At 41.5% G+C, this 17,598-nt stretch overlaps 1 protein-coding gene across 5 annotated transcripts in view; it reads left to right on the forward strand.

Annotated features, from left to right (window-relative positions):
* ugt8 (UDP glycosyltransferase 8) overlaps positions 1-17,598 on the forward strand; it is a 124,993-nt gene that overhangs the window by 25,516 nt on the left and 81,879 nt on the right. For 3 of the 5 annotated variants that reach the window (XM_073065155.1, XM_073065157.1, XM_073065153.1), the window contains exon 2: positions 14,379-15,202. In XM_073065155.1, coding sequence (XP_072921256.1) covers positions 14,381-15,202 — 822 coding nt within the window. In that variant the 5' untranslated portion in view covers positions 14,379-14,380. Of the gene's footprint in view, positions 1-12,992; positions 13,065-14,378; positions 15,203-17,598 lie in introns of all 5 variants that reach the window. The other 2 variants (XM_073065154.1, XM_073065156.1) reach the window with 1 other exon arrangement.

A 17,598-nucleotide genomic window follows, 5' to 3' on the forward strand; every position in this document is an offset into this window, starting at 1 on the left:
GGTACCTTTTGTTTTCTTGGTTTGGAAAATGTTGAATTTATGCCAATCTATATATTATTTCTCATTTGGAGTAATCTTTTGTGTTCTGGCCTTGTCACTTACTTCCTGGTCAGTTGCTCAGGAATATCATTTAAATAATTACAGATTTTTCAGCTAGTCAGCCAATTCTCATGTTAATAGTCTTATGTCCTTTTTTTGTTGGAGTGGAAGTGGAGTGAAAGCTTTTTCAATCCAGCGCAGAATAATGTATTTTCAGTTGATATTTTTAAAAAGTGGAATGTTTGGATTTTTTTGTAATGTATGCTTTTGCATTTTATGCCTGCAGGGTTGTACCATCTGAAAAGGTCACCATGCGTTTTCAGTTCTGACTTCTGGCTTGTCTCTACAGAAGATCACTAATAAATTGAACATTTAGGAGTTGGAGTTGGATGCTTCTTATACAGTGGCCTTTTATCTGAAATTCAGACTTGCTTTGTTTCCCATTCCCACGTTAGATCTTATCCACCTCGGCAAAGTTTTTAAAATAGCTGTGGACACCTACTTCAAATACTTTCACAGACTTTACAGTTCTGATCTGTGCTTTAATTGAAATGTAATTGAAAGCCTTTATTAATGTTAGAAGTCACGGCCAATCTTGAATAACATAATTAGCAACTCAAATTAGACCATTGTTCAAGAGAATAGAGAAAACATTTGATTGAAATTATTTCCATATGTACACCAAAAGTATGTGGTTGAAGATTAATATTGTAAATCTACAGTATTAATCCTCAACTTTAAAAACAACACTGAAATTTCCTTTTACAGCTTCTGAATTCCAAATTCAGAATTGACAGCAAATCAATTCATCTAATTTAGAAGCAGTCATTCTAAAACAGAAAATTGTAGAGATTTCTATAGAGAGCTATACGGTAGGGAAATTCTAGGCAGTTTCCAGAGTAGGTTGCATGGTCAGCACAACATTGTGGGCCGAAAGGCCTGTAATATGCTGTAGATTTCTATGTTTCTATGTGACCATGGTATGTTACCAGTGTAAATTTTTGCATGCAAGAGCTAGAAAATATTGTTTTTTTAAAGGAGAAATAGTGGGCCAAGCACAGTAAGTTATCGTTTCTAAAGCATTTATAGAAATTTGACATGGCTCATCTCTCAGCTTCTGATGTTCTAAGGAGAACAGCACAAGTTTATCTAACCTGTTTATACCTTCTGATCGAGGCAGCATCCTAGTAAACAAATGTAAAGCATAGACCAGGACAGCATAGGAACAGGCCCTTTGACCCACAATGTTGTGCTGAAAAGTACCTAATGTATCTGCCTCTACCACAACCCCAGACGTCCATCACTCTCTGTAAAAGAAAATTTGCCCCTCACGTCTCCTTTCAAATTACCCCTCATATCTCCTTTGAAATGACCTCTTCTCATCTTAAATGCATGCCTTCTGGTTTGAGACTTTTTAACCCTGAGAAAAAATATTTTCTGTCTACTCTCATAATCTTATAAACTTCTTTCAGATATCCCCTCAGCCTCCGTCACTTCAGAGAAAGCAACCCAAGTATGTCCAACCTCTTGTTTCCACATGTGCCCTTTATTCCAGGCAGCATCCTGGTAAACCCCTTCAATTTAATTCAAGTGTAAATGTCATCCAACATGAACACTCATTCACCCATAGCTTGTCACACCAGACAGCCAGCCACTCTAGTGTTGTTTGGTTGATGTCGAGCAGGTCAGTGTCAGTGAAATCAGGTAAGAGTGGGCAGTTGCGCAGGACGTGTTCAGTGTTCTGCACCCTTTCACCACACTCACAGGATTCATTGGTCTTTAAACCCCACTGCACCATATTGTCTCCCATCCTACAAACTCCCGCTCTCACTCTGTTGAGAGTACACCACTTCCGTCTATAAAGCAGGGACTGTTTGGTGGGGTTCTGGCTTCTGTTGTTGACAGAGGTCAATCCTGTATGTTTGGGGGGGATGCTCTGTGTGGTAGTTCCTCCACTGTAGCAAAGCTTTTCCTTGATTTTAGGCAGTTGGAAACTGGCACATGATGGTGTAGTGGGGAATGGATCCGAGTTCTGTTTACCTTTTTCAATTTTTGTTGTAGTGTGTCTTCGGATCTTTAGGGGAGCAATGCCTGCAAATCTGTAAATGATATTAGTGGGTGAGGGGTGCAGTGTGCCCGTGATCATTCAGCAGGTTTTGTTAAGCAACGGGTCTGTTTTCTTCGTATGGGCTGATCTGCCCCACACAGGTACAGTATTCTGCAGGTGTATAGCAGAGTGCGAGGGCAGTTCATCTAAGTGTGTGAGCATTAGCTCCCCATTTTGTGCCTCCTAATTATTTCAAGAGAGATTTGCGAGACCCAGCTTTCCCGGGGAGTTTTTTTGGATGTGGGTGGCAAATGAGAGCGTCCTATCCAGTGTCACGCCCAGGTAAATTGGAGTCGGATGGTGTTTGAGCTCCTTCCCACACCAAAAAATCTTGAGTTTCCAAGCTGCTTCTCGATTCCTCAGGTGGAGTGCACATACTTGAGTTTTTGATGGATTTGGATTCAGAGACCATTTTTCATAATACTGCTTCATTACTTAGAGGACTGCTGTAAGTCATACTTCAACTTCTTGGAATAAGTTAGCTTGTGTTGCTATGTCATCTGCATAGATAAACTGGCATGTGTTAGAAAAGGTTAGTTGGTCATTTGTATAAACATTAAATAGTAGAGGTGCCAGGACTGATCCCTCTGGTAGTCTGTTCTTTTGTGGATGCCACCTACTCTTAATTCCATTAATTTCTACATAAAATCTGCGATTTTCTAGGAGGCTTCTTATTACTTTGACTGTGGTTTCTTTCTTTTATCATTTCAGATAACTTCATTAGAAGGCCTCTGTGATTCACAGTGTTGTATGCTGCTGTTAAGTCAAAGAATACTGCCCCTGTAATTTATTACATTTCAAAGCCATCCTCAATATTGGGTTAAGTTCAGGACTTGACTGCAGCAAGAGCGGCCTGGCCTGAACCCGGCTTGATCTGGTGTTAGAAGATCTTCGACTAAGGGAGATATTCTTTTCAGTATGTGTCTCTCGTAGAGTTTATAGAAGGTGTAGAGCAAGGAAATCGGTCTGAAATTTTTAGAAATGTTGGGGTTTTTATTGGGTTTTAGGAGAGCAACAACTTTGGTTCTTCTCCACTTTTTAGATACTTTTAATGATCTTAGGCAACAGTTTAAAAAGGGACAGAAGCTAGTGGAGTGCTTTAGGTCCAAGATGTTTAAGGAATTCATTAAGAATCCCATCTATGCCAGCAGCTTTGTTGGATTTTAGCTGTGATACTTCATCCTTTAATTCTTCTAGGGTGAGAAGTGGGAAGTTGTTATTCCCGTTTGAGAGAGCTGACTCCATCTCCTGATGTTGCTTTTCTTTTGCCTCCGTTCCTTGTTATTTGGTTGACCATTTAGTATTAGTTGGTGAGCAACCTGATTGGGTGTTACGGCAGCAATTCTCTGTGGTGGTCTGTTGTCTGAGTTGAGTTTCCGAGCAGTTGCCCATGCCTTCTTACTGTTCTTGGTCATGTCTGTATTTTCTATCAGTTCCTGCCAATGCTGTTGTCTATCTTGGCTCAGTAGGGACAGAACTGACTCTCCCATTTCAAATGTGTCTTGACTAAACGGGTCTTGGTCGTATAAGTTGGCATACTTATCATAACTTTGCTTGATATCACTAGTCAATCCCTGAATATATTTGGTTCTGCAGCCTCTAAATATGTTCTGCTGCGCTAATTTCCAGATTAGTTGGACAAATTCATCATAATGATCAGGTTCTGGCAGTATGATATCGATAAATTGATCAAGGGACTCTGCGAAAGGTGTCCAATTTGCTTTTCTCAGGTTAAATCTTGGTAGGTACTTTGATGGTACAGGTCTCAGAACTGGAAGGCGTTCTACCTGAACTGGACGATGTTGGGATTTGGATATATGTTGGAGGTCTGTTCGTGTGAAGAGGTTGGAGCTTCTTGAGGTAACAAAGGCAAGGTCTGGGTTGTATCCTTTTCTTCTTCTGGCACTTGTGAAGGTAGCGGTGTCCTTTGACTCGTATAGTAGCTCAAAGCTGTTGTTTAGAGCTCATGATACAACTTCTTCGCCATCTGCAACATCATCTTTGTATCTGCAGTTGATGCTATGGCTATTAAAAGTCACCAATGATGAGGTACATTTTGTCCTGGAGATCTAGGTTCATGAATGGTTCATTAGGCTTGTAGACTGAGATGATATTTATGTTTTGTTTCAACTTTCAGAAGTTCCATTGAGCCAGCTTGGATGTTTGCTGTGCTCATTACTATAGATTTATCTTTAACAAAGATTGCACTTCCATAAGTTTGGCTAGGGGGGTCGAGTGCATTCTTGGCACATAGGGTTGGTTGTTCAGCCTATGAGTTTCTTGTATGCACAAGATGTCCGGTTTTAAGTTTGCCAGGATTTTTGCTTCACTGTGGCTGAAGCCTTTGATTTGTGGCTAACGATTTTCATGATTTCCAGTGGGCTGAGGGTTTATCCTTTTTCCACACACTGTGATTCAATGTTGCAAAACAAGAAAACATGAAAACTTCTGGGGAGGGGGTCAATACTTTTTTTATAGGCACTGTATCCTTATCTATAGTTATCTTAAAACTTAAGAAGTTGTGGTCACTGTTCCCTAACTGCTCACCTTCTGAGAGGTCACCTGGCCAGACTCATTACCTAACACCAGGTCCAGTATAGCCCCACTCTCTTGTTGGACTATCTCCATTTTGATTTAGGGATCCCTCCTAGATGCAGCTAATGAGCTCTGCCCCATGTGACCCTCTTATACTCAGAAAGGCCCTGTTTATATTAAAGAAGTTAAAGTTCCGCATGACAACAACCCTATTGTGTTTACACTTTTCCTTAATCTACCTGGATATGTCTTCCTCAATTTTCTGATGACTATTGGGGTGAGTCTGTTCTACAATCCCATCAGAGTGATCGCACCCTTCCTATTTTTGAGTTCTACTCATGTAGACTTAGTGAATGAGCCCTTAGTTATGTCGCTCTACCCTCTATGTGCAGCTGAGATATTGCCTGTTTTACTTCCCTCTCTTTTTCTAAAACATCAAGACCCTGAGGCACCTATTCCTGTCCTTTCTCAAACAAATGACATCATGCCATGTACTGATCCATGCTGTGTTCATCACCTTTACTATAGCATTAAAACATACCCGTTTCAAACTATATGCCCCTTTGTATCTATTACTTTGCTCCTACCTGTTCTTACTGCCCCTGACATCTACCTTCCTTTTCATCTCTTCAATTTTTAATCTCGTGTTCTGGTTCCTATCCCCCTGCCAAATTAGTTCAAACCTTTCTGAGTAGCAGTGGTGAACCTCTTGGCTAGAATATTGGTTCCCCTGCAGTTTAGGAGCAACCTGTCTCTCTTATACAGGACACACCTGCCCCAGAAGAGGTTCTGATGATCTAAGAACCTGAAACCCTTGCTGCCACAGTGAGGCAGTCAGTGAGGTCCTGCAGGCCCCTTTCACTGTGTGCTGCAAGAGTGCAGTCATCTGCAAAGAGGAGTTCTCGTACAATTGCTTCCAGCACTTTGGACTTTGGTCTTGAGGCGTCGCAGATCAAAGAAGCATTCATCAGTCCTGTAGCAATTTGTTATTCCCGCATCAGTCTTTGAGAGACTAGAGAACAGCACCGTGACTGAACAGAGTAGGTGCGAGGGCACAGCCCAGCTTGACACCATTAGTTACTAAGAAGGAGTCAGAGGTGCAGCCGTTTTCGATGACATCATGCCATCGTGGAATGACCTTACAATGCTGACCAGTCTTGGGGAACAGCTTAACTTGGTAAAGTTGTGCCAAAGACCTGTGTAATTGACGGTGTCAAATGCCATCGTTAGATCCACAAAGAGTATGCAAAGATTCTGGTTCTGTTCCTGGCACTTCTCCTAGGTCTGTCTGACAGCAAAGATCATGTCCACTGTCCCTCTGTTAGATCTGAAACCACATTGACACTTTGAGACAATGTCATCAAGAAGGTGAGAGGTAATTCTGATCAATATAATACAGGCCATGACCTTCCCTGCTATGCTCAGGAGAGAGATGCCTCTGTGGTTGTCACAGGATGCCCCTGTCCCCCTTGTTCTTGTGCAGGTGGATGATGTTTGCATCCGTAAAGATGGGGATAGAGCATAGCAGCTGGCAGAGTTCCTGGTAGAACAGTTTCTTCTGTTCAGAGGTGTAGGTCATGGTGGGTGTGTAGGCATTGATCAGCATCAGATGAGTGTTGGCTTTCAGAGGCAGTCACATTACCATAAGGCAATCGTTGATGCCTCTGGGGAGGGACTCCAGGTTCCTTATGATTGTGGTCCAGATGGCAAAGCTAACTCTGGCTTCTCTAGCCTCATCCTCACCCTTGCCATTCCAGAACAACATGTAGCCAGCCCCTAATTCTGTGATTTCACCAGTCTCCGGCAGATGTGGCTCACTGAGTGCCGCAATATTGACATTGTACTTCCGAAGCACGTGTCCTAGCAGAGCAGTTTGCCTCTCTGGTCTGTTCCTGGACTTGTTGTCCATGACTGTCTTGTGGTGATGGACACAGAAAAACAGCCTGTGTTGATCAACTCGTTTGAATGTTCACAGATATCTTTAACTGCTCACTTCGGCAGACTGCTATGTACCTAGCTGCTTCAAGCAGGCTTCAATTGTTTATTTATTTTATTTAGAGATCCAGGGTGGGACTGTGACCCTGTGCTGTCCTGCAACCCTGATTTAATCCTGGACTAATCACAGGATAATTCACAATGACCAGTGAACCTACCAACCAGTACATCTTCAGACTGTGGGAGGAAGCCAGATTATCCAGAGGAAACCTACTTGCACATGTGAAGAATGTACACACATTAGATCATAAGACATAAGAGCAGAATTAGGCCCTCTGGCCCATTAAGTCTGCTCCTCCATTCAATCATGGCTGGTCCTTTTTTCCTCTCCTCCTCCTCCTCAGTCCCAGTTCCTGGCCTTCTCCCTGCACTCGTTGATGCTATGTCCAATCAAGACCTATCAATTTCCGGCTTAAATACACACAACAACCTGACCTTCACAGCTGCCAGTGGTAACTAATATCACAAATATAGCTAAAGAAATTTTTTTGCATCTCTGTTTTGAGAGGATGCCCCTCTATCCTGAGGATATTGGCCTTTATAAATCAAAGTATTGAGTATAAGAGTTGGAATGTTATGGTGAGGATATTAATAAGGTGAAAGAGTGCAGAGAAGGTTTACAAGGATGTTGCTGGGACTTGAGAAACTGAGTTACAGAGAAAGGTTGAATAGGTTAGGACTTTATTCCCTGGAGCGTAGAAGAATGAGGGGAGATTTAATAGAGGTATATAAAATTATGATGGGTATAGATAGAGTGAATGCAAGCAGGCTTTTTCCACTGAGGTTAGGGGAGAAAAAACCAGAGGACATGGGCTAAGGGTGAAGGGGGGAAAAGTTTAAAAGGAACATTAGGGGAGGGCTTCTTCACACAGAGAGTGGTGGGAGTGTGGAATGAGCTGCCAGATGAAGTTGTAAATGCGGGCTCACTTTTAACATTTAAGAAAAACTTGGACAGGTATATGGATGAGAGTTGGATGGAGGGATATGGTCCAGGTGCAGATCAGTGGGACTAGGCAGAAAAATGGTTCAGCACAGCCAAGAAGGACCAGAAGATCTGTTTCTGTGCTGTAATGTTCTATGGTTCTATGTACCCTCTTGTCCTAGACTCTCCCACCATGGGAAACATCCTTTCCACATCATCATGAAGTCTAGGTCTTTTAACATTTGAAAGGTTTCAATGAGATCTCCTCTTATCCTTCTGAATTCCAGCAAGTACAGACTCAGAGCCCAGAGTATGATAACCTTTTCATTCCTGGAATCATCCTTGTGAACCTCCTATGGATCCCCTTCAATGCCAGCACAACTTTTCTAAGATGAGGGTCTCAAAACTGTTCACAATACTCAAGGTGAGGCCTCACCAATGCCTTATAAAGCCTCAGCATCACATCTCTTCTCTTGTATTTTAGACCTCTTGAAATGAATGCTAACATGGCATTTGCCTTCCTCACCACCGACTCAACCTGCAAGTTAACCTTTAGGAAGTTCTGCACAACGACTCCCAAAGTCCTTTGCATCTCAGATTTTTTGATTTTCTCCCGGTTTAGAAAATGGTCTGCACATTTGTTTCTACTATGGAAGTGCATGACCATACATTTTCCGACATTGTATTTCATTTGCCATTTTCTTGCCCATTCTGCTAATCGGTATAAGTCCTTCTGCATCCTACCTGTTTCCTCAACACTACCTGCCCCTTCACCAATCTTCATATCATCTGCAAACTTGGCAACAAAGCTATTTATTCCATCATCTAAACCACTTATATACAGCATAAAAGAAGTGGTCCTAACACTGACCCCTACAGAACACCACTCGCCACTGGCAGCCAACCAGAAAAGGACCCTTTAATTCCCATTTGCTGCCTCCTCCCAATCAGCCAATGCTCTAACCACGTTAGTAACTTTTCTGTAATACCATGGGCTCCAAACTTGGTAAGAGCCCATTGCATAGGATCCAAGGGGACATTGCTTTGTGGATCCTGAACTGGCTTGCCCACATTAGGCAATGAGTGTTGCAGAAGGCAATGAGTCATATTCTGCATGGAGGTCGGTCACCAGTGGAGTGCCTCAGGGATCTGTCCTGGGACCCTTACTCATTGTGATTTTTATAAATGACCAGGATGAGGAAGTGGAGGGATGGGTTAGTAAGTTTGCTGATGACACAAAGGTTGGAGGTGTTATGGATAGTGTGGAAGGCTGTCAGAGGTTACAGTGGGACATCGATAGGATGTGAAACTGGGCTGAGAAGTGGCAGATGGAGTTCAACCCAGATAAGTGTGAAGTGGTTCATTTTGGTAGGTCAAATATGATGGCAGAATATAGTATTAGTGGTAAGCAGTGTGGAGGATCAGAGGGATCTTGGGGTCTGAGTCTATAGGACGCTTAAAGCAGCTGCTCAGGTTGACTCTGTGGTTAAGAAGGCTTACGGTGTATTGGCCTTCATCAATCGTGGAATTGAATTTAGGGGCCAAGAGGTAATGTTGCAGCTGTATAGGACCCTGGTCAGACCCCACTTGGAGTACTGTGCTCAGTTCTGGTCGCCTCACTACAGGAAGGATGTCGAGCCATAGAAAGAGGAGATTTACAAGGATGTTTCCTGGATTGGGGAGCATGTATTATGAGAATAGGTTGAGTAAACTTGGCCTTTTCTCCTTGGAGTGAAGGAGGATGAGAGGTGACCTGATAGAGGTGTACAAGATGATGAGAGGCATTGATCGTGTGGATAGTCAGAGGCTTTTTCCCAGGGCTGAAATGGGTGCCACAAGAGGACACAGGTTTAAGGTGCTGGGGAGTAGGTACAGAGGAGATGTCAGGGATAAGTTTTTTACTCAGAGAGTGGTGAGTGCGTGAAATGGGCTGCCAACAACAGTGGTGGAGGCGGATACGATCGGGTCTTTTAAGCGGCTTTAGATAGGTACATGGAGCTTAGTAAAATAGAGGGCTATAGGTAAGCCTAGTAATTTCTAAGGTAGGGACATGTTTGGCACAACTTTGTGGGCCGAAGGGCCTGTATTGTGCTATAGAGTTTCTATGTTTCTATGTGTGGCACCTTGTCAAAGGCCTCTGAAAGTCCAAATATACAACATCCACTGCATCTCCTTTATCTATCCCACTTGTAATCTCCTCAAAGAATTCCAACAGGTTCATCAGGCAGGATTTTTCCTGAAGGAAACCATGTTGACTTTGCACTATCTTGTCCTGTGTCACCAAGTACTCCATCACCTCATCCTTAACAATTGACTCTAACATCTTCCCAACCACTGAGGTCAGGCTAGCTGGTCTATAATTTCCTTTCTACTGCCTTCCTCCTTTCTTAAAGAGTGGAATGACATTTGCAATTTTCTATTCCTCTGGCACAATGTCAGAAGCTAATGATTTTTGAAAGATCATTTCTAATACCACTCCAATCTCTAATGCTACCTCTTTCAGAACCCTAGGGTGCAGTTCCCCTGGTCTGGGTGACTTATGTACCTTTAGGTCTTTCAGCTTTTTGAGTACCTTCTCTATTGTAATAGTAACTGCACCCACTTCTCACCCTTCACACACTACAACATCAGGCAAACTGCTAGTGTCACCCACAGTGAAGACTGACGCAAAATACTCATTTAGTCCATCAGCCATCTCCTTGTCCCCGTTATTATTTCTCCAGCCTCATTTTCTAGCGGTCCTATATTCATTCTCATTTCTGTTTTATTTTTAACATACTTGAAAAAACTTTTACTCTCCACTTTGATATTATTTGCTAGTTTGCTTTCATATTTCATCTCTTCCCTTATAATGATTTTTTTTTTAGTTACTCTTTGTGGGTTTTTAAAAACTTCCTAATTGTCTATCTTCCCACTAATTTTTACTTTGTTGTATGCCCTTTTGCTTTTATAATAGCTTTGACTTCCCTTGTCAGCCATGGTTGGACAATTTTACCATTTGAGTATTTCTTCATTTTTGAAATACATATGTCCTGCACCTTCCTCATTTCCCTTGGAAACTCATGCCATTGCTGCCAGCAGACCCTTCTAGTTTACTTTGGACAACTGCTCTCTCATACCACTGTAATTTCCCTTACTCCACTGAAATACTGCTACATCAGACTTTACTTTCTCCCTATCAAATTTCAAGTTGAACTCAATCATATTGTGATCACTGGCTCCTAAGGGTTCTTTTACTTGAAGCTCCCTAATCGCCTCCGGTTCATTACATAACATCCAATCCAGTATAGCTGATTCCCTAGTAGGCACAACAACAAACTGCTCTAAAAAGCCACCTTGTAGGCATTCAACAAACTCACTCTCTAGAGATCCATTACCAACCCGACTTTCCCAATCGACCAGCATGCTTCGTACAGAAGATGCCAGAATTGAGCTCTAAACTTGAATACCCTGAGCTGTAATAGCATCATACTAATGGCTACACTACCAAATTGCTCTGTCAATTATACCAGTGACCAGGAAGAATGTGGTTACCTGCCTCAATGACTATCATTGGGTACCATGTGCATCAATTGTGATAAAGTGTTTTGAAAGTTAGTTGATCACTCACTCCAGTCAGGGAGGAGGCTATGTAGTATCCACACTAGGACCACCAGGCTCAAAATCAAGTTACTTTCCCTAAGCAGTAAGACTGATCAATGCCTCTGCCCACTAACTCCCTTCAGTCACCTTATGTACAGCCTACCGTGATTTTATGGACATAACAATCAATCTATATGTATAAGCTGTCGTATGTAATTATATTCATTGGGTGATTTTTAAAAATTATTATAATTATTTCCTTTATCTCTTGTGTTTTTTGTGCTTCATTGAATCTGGAGGAACAATTATTTTGTTGTCCTTACACTTGTGTACAGGAAATTATGTTAAACTATCTTGAATCTCGAACTCCTGCCTGAGGAGTGACACAAAACAACTCTATTTTACCTACATTCACAACAGGTCAACAGAAGATGACATCTCATTGGTTCTTCGTTCAACCCTGAGGCATCTGGACAATGAGGAAGCATACATCAGGATGCTCTTTATCAACTACAGCATTCAATACTATCCCCACAAAACTAATAAATAACTCCAAGACTTGCGCCTCAATCGTTCCTTGTGCAGCTGGATCCTCAGTTTCCTGACTTGCAAACCCCCCAGTCAGTTCAGATTGACAGCAGCATCTTTTCCACATTCACCATCAACACAGACTTTTATTTATGTCTGTGAGACTAAGCACAGCCCCAATGCTATATTTAAGTTTGCAGACAGCACCACTGTTGTAGGCCGATTCAAGTGTGGTGATTAATCAGCATATCGGAGTGAGATTGAAAAGCTGGCTGAGGGGTGCCAGAAGAACAGCCTCTAACTCAATGTCAGTAAGACCAAGGAGATGATGATTATTGACTACAGGAGGAGAAATCCTGCGCTCCATGACCCAGTCCTTATCAGGATCAGAGGTGAAGAGCAGTAGCAACTTTAAATTCCTCAGCATTATCATTTCAGAGGATCTGTCCAGGGTCTAGCACATAAGTGCCATTATGAAGAAAGCACCACAGCGCTTCTACACCCTTAGAAGTTTGCAAAATTCGGTTGTTATCTAATATTTTGACAAACTTCTATAGATGTGTGGTGGAGAGTATACTGATAAGTATCAGAACCTAGTATGGAAATACCAATACCCTTGAATGGAAAAGCATACAAAAAGTAGTGGATACGGCCCAGTCCATCACTGGTAAGAGCATATCTGTAAAGAGCACCGTCACAGGAAAGCAGCATCCATCATCAATTATTCTTTCCCACCCCCCCCCTTCCCCCACCCCACCACCACTCAGGTCATGTTCTTTTCTCATTGCTGCCACCAGGAAGAAGGTACAGGAGCTTCAGGACCCACACCACCCAGTTTAGGAACAGTTATTACTCCTCAACCATCGGACTCTTGAACCAGAGGAGATAACTTCACTCAATTTTACTTTCTCCAACACTGAACTATTCCCACAACCTATGGATTCACTTTCAATGACTATCTCAGTTTCAATATTTATTCCTTATTTATTATGATTGTTTTTTTTTCTTTTTTTTCTTTCAAATTTATTAAATAGGCCCCAAATACTCCTCCACCTCAGATTCCCCAAGCAACTATTCCAAAAGCTAACAGCCATAGGAATAGTTTTTTCTTTTTGTATTCTCACATTTTGCTTCATTTTGCACATTGATTGTTCATCTTGTTGGTGTGTTTTTTCATTGATTCTATTGTGTTTCTTTGGATTTACTGTGAATGCCTGCAAGAAAATGAATCTCAGTATTGTATATGGTGACATATATGTACTTTAATAATATATTTACTTCTAGCTTTGAAGTTTGAATGGCAGAATGGAAGCACTGAAGATTTGACAAAGCACTGAAAGTTCCGTGGTTTGGAAAGTGCGTCATTCTAATTTTGATTTTGCTTTCAACTGTTCTGATCTGCAAATCAGTTTTACATGATAGTAGAAAGGCTTCATTGATCTGCTGAAATTTTAATTTGGACCTTAAAAGCCACCCTTAAATCTCATTCCATTTACATTGAGCAACTTGTGTACAGTATTTCAGTTAGTTGTAAAGTAATTGTTGGTCATATTGTAATTTTGTAGCCTCTGTGCCTCTGCAGAAATAGGATGCGAAGGTTATTATTATTAAAGCACATCTAGATTAAGTTTCATGTGGCTGTTCATCAAATCATATTTAAGGGAGACTTAAAACTAAGCCAGAGATTTAGTCAAACTAAGCTTCCAGAAGTAATTTACAGTGGAACACTGTTTATTGCTTTCGTTTGATTGTTATGTGTATACATGACATTGTCCGTCGAGCTAAGAAGAGGTCTTCCAAGGAGTAGTGGCAATTTGTCGAAGGTTCTTTACGTTGAAACAATTGAAGTTCCAAGCGTAAGTGTGTGGCTAAAGAATTTTTAGATTAAGTTTTTAGGTTGTGTCCCTAGGAAGGACTTTGCTAATACTCTAAATCTATTGGAAAAGTATTAGACAAACAAAATATGTTTGATTTATTTGGAAGGATTTGTCTTTGAGGGAATGTGGTTGATTACAGAATGTAATATAAGTTAAGCTAATCTGCTGTATCTGGGCATTCATGTTTTTCAATGACATCTGACCTAGCAGCCCTTCTAGTGTTCTTGTCATCATTCTTCCTGTGACTTAATCACAGAAGCATTTGAATTAATTAACAGTGGGGTATCATAATCGACATTATTGAGATGAATAATTGGGAAGATTATTTCCCTATGCAAATGGTTTGAACATGAAATTAAAGAATTTTGGAGGAAAATGTGCAAGTTATCTATACAACACACAAGATGTTGATAGAAATCAGTGGGCTGGGCAGTGTCCAAGGGTGGAAATGAGCAGTCAACATTTTAGGTCGAGTACCTTTATCTGGACTGGCTGTCCTTTCCGGTCCCAGTCCTAATGAAGAGTTTTGACCCAAAATATTGACTGTTCATTTCCCTCCACAGGTGTTAGTTTGTCCTACTGAATTCCTCCAGCATCTTGTGTCGCACCAGAGTCCTAGTATCTGCAGTCTTTCTTGTGTCTGCAAGTTATATATATATATTGACTGAATATATGCTTTCTGGATATAATTTCAACTCTGTTCCTGTTTTATAGCATTATTAAAATGATTGATTATTGAATATTTGAAAGAAAATCATACTGGTCTTAACTTTGCATTTGTTCTGTTTTTCAGCCATGAAGTGGTACTTCCAAATCCTGACTCTAGTTTGCTGCTTTGTGAAAATATCAAAGGCTGCCAAAATTGTGGTTGTGCCGCCTATTATGTTTGAAAGCCATCTTTATATTTTTAAGACCCTAGCTAAGGCTTTACATGAGGATGGACATGAGATGGTGTTTGCAGTGTCAGAAGGCAGAGAGATCCCTTCATCGGATTACTTCAGATTGCTACGGTACCCAGGGTTCTTCAATAGCACAACAGCAGATGATTTCTTGCAGTCCAAGATGAGGAATATTTTTTCTGGAAGACTAACTGCATTAGAGCTCTTTGACATTCTGGAACATTACTCCAAGAACTGTGACATCATGGTCGGCAGCCAGAGTTTTATTGCTCAGCTGAAAGAGGAAAAGTTTGACTTGCTTTTAGTGGACCCTAATGAAATGTGCGGCTTTGTGATTGCACACCTTCTGGGAGTGAAGTATGCTGTCTTTTCCACCGGCCTTTGGTATCCAGCAGAGGTTGGCGCTCCAACACCACTAGCCTATGTACCAGAATTCAACTCCCTCCTTACAGACAACATGAATTTGTTTCAACGGATTGCAAATATTGCAGTGTACTTAGTATCGCGCTTTGGTGTGAATTTTCTGTTCTTGCCAAAATATGAGAGAATAATGCTGAAGTACAAAATTGAGCCTGAGAGCTCCATGTACGACTTAATACAGGGTTCCAGTTTATGGATGCTGTGCACTGATGTGGCACTCGAGTTTCCGCGACCTACATTACCCAATGTTGTGTATGTAGGAGGGATATTGACAAAACCTGCCAGCCTTCTACCAGAAGTAAGATTTGATTTCTTTCACAGCTTCAGAATTCTACAGGCTGTTTGTATTTTATTTTTAATTAGAGATACAGTGGGTTAACAGGCACTTCTGGCCCAGTGAGCCCACGCCACCTAATTACACCACGTGCCCACCTAACCTGCTAACTCAGATGTCTGTGGAGCGTGTGAGAAAACCGGAACACCCAGAGGAAAGTAACGTGGCTACAGGGAGAACATATGAACTTCTGAGAGATAGCAGTGGGAATTGAGTATGATTGCTGGTGTTATAATAGCACTACACTACTGTGCCACCACTAACCATGTTCATTTTATAATAAGTTGTTTTATCCAGCATGCTGTAAAGCAATGACATCACCCTTAAGGGATGAGCTTTAACGAAGTAGTTATTTGTTTCAAAATACAGTGTGGTAACAGGGCCTTCCGGCCCAATACGACCATAAGACATAGGAGCAGAATTAGGCCATTTGGCCCACTGAGTCTGATCTGCCATTCAATCATGGCTGATCCTTTTGTTCCCCTCCTCAGCCCCACTCCACAACCATGTAACCAATGAACCTATAACGTACATCTTTGGAATGCGGGTGGAAACCAGAGCACCAGGAGGAAACCCACGCAGTCACGGGTAGAATGTGCAAACTCCTACAGACAAGTGGTGGGAATTGAGCCCCAGTTGCTAGTGCGGTAATGGCATTTCATTAACCACTATGTTACCGTCTCACCCCAAATGATGTTATCATGATAATGGATGCTATGGTTCCCGACATTAGATATTTAAACCTCTATTTTTATATATTGCATGAATAGAAGTAGCTAAATTGTACTGTGCGACAATATCACAAGCTTTAAAATTAGTTAACAAATTTCAAGTTTATTGTCATTGATGGGGATGAAATTTAAAATTCAGATTGTAATTTCTTAAATTTACAGAATTAATGGACTTTCATTTGTACTTCTGACATCTGTACAGTGGCATGCCTGGTCAAAATTTCTGATACTGTGAATAGCTAAGCGAGTAAAAGATTACTTGATTTCCAGAAGGCATAAAGTTAAAGATGACACATTTCTTTAATATTTTAAGCAAGATTGCTTTTTTATTTCTAACTTCTACAGTCTCAAAATAACAAAAAAGGAAAAGTGCCCAAAGCAAAGTTTGTGCACCCTGCATGGTCAGTACTTAGTAACACCCCCTTTGGCAAGTATCACAGTTTGTAAATGCTTTCTGTAGCCAGCTAAGTCTTTCAATTCTGGTTTTGGGGGATTTTCTCCCATTCTTCCTTTGCAAAAGGCTTCTAGTTCTGTGAGATTCTTCGGCCGTCTTGCATGCACTGCTCTTTTGAAGTCTATCCACAGATTTTTGATGATGTTTAGGTCAGGGGACTGTGAGGGCCGTGGCAAAACCTACAGCTTGTGCCTCTTGAGGTAGACCATTGTGGATTTTGAGGTGTGTTTAGGATCATTATCCTGTTGTAGAAGCCATCCTCTTTTCATCTTAAGCTTTTTTACAGACCGTGTGATGTTTGCTTCCACAATTTGCTGGTATTTAATTAAATTCATTCTTCCCTCTACCAGTGAAATGTTCCCTGTCCCACTGGCTGCAACACAAGCCCAAAGCATGATCGATCCACCCCAGTGCTTAACAGTTGGAGAGGTGTTCTTTTCATGAAATTCTGCACCTTTTTTTCTCTAAACATACTTTTGCTCATTGCAGCCAAAAAATTCTATTTTATCTTCATCAGTCCACAGGACTTGTTTCCAAAATGCATCAGGCTTGCTTAGATGTTGCTTTGCAAACTTCTGATGCTGAATTTTGTGGTGAGGACGCAGGAAAGGTTTTCTTCTGATGACTCTTCCATGAAGGTCATATTTGTGCAGGTGTCGCTGTACAGTAGAACTGTGCACCACCACTCCAGAGTCTGCTAAATCTTCCTGAAGGTCTTTTGCAGTCAGGCGGGGGTTTTGATTTGCCTTTCTAGCAATCCTACAAGCACTTCTCTCGGAAAGTTTTCTTGGTCTTCCAGACCTCAACTTGACCTCCACTGTTCCTGTTAACTGCCATTTCTTAATTGCATTACGAACTGAGGAAGCGGCTACCTGAAAACGCTTCGCTATCTTCTTAAAGCCGCCTTCTGCTTTGTGGGCATCATTTATTTTAATTTTCAGAGTTTTGGGCAGCTGCTTAGAGGAGCCCATGGCTGCAGATTGTTGGGACAAGGTTTGAGGTGTCAGGGTATTTATAAAGCTTTGAAATTTGCATCACCTGGCCTTTCCTAACAATGGCTGTGAACAAGCCACAGCCCTAACAAGCTAATTAAGGTCTGAGACCTTGGTAAAAGTTATCTGAGAGCTCTAATCTCTTGGGGTGCCCAAACTCGATGGTGCTCCTTTCCTTTTTTT

Source organism: Hemitrygon akajei, chromosome 13 (assembly GCF_048418815.1).
Source record: "Hemitrygon akajei chromosome 13, sHemAka1.3, whole genome shotgun sequence".
NCBI classification, from domain to species: Eukaryota; Metazoa; Chordata; class Chondrichthyes; order Myliobatiformes; family Dasyatidae; genus Hemitrygon; species Hemitrygon akajei.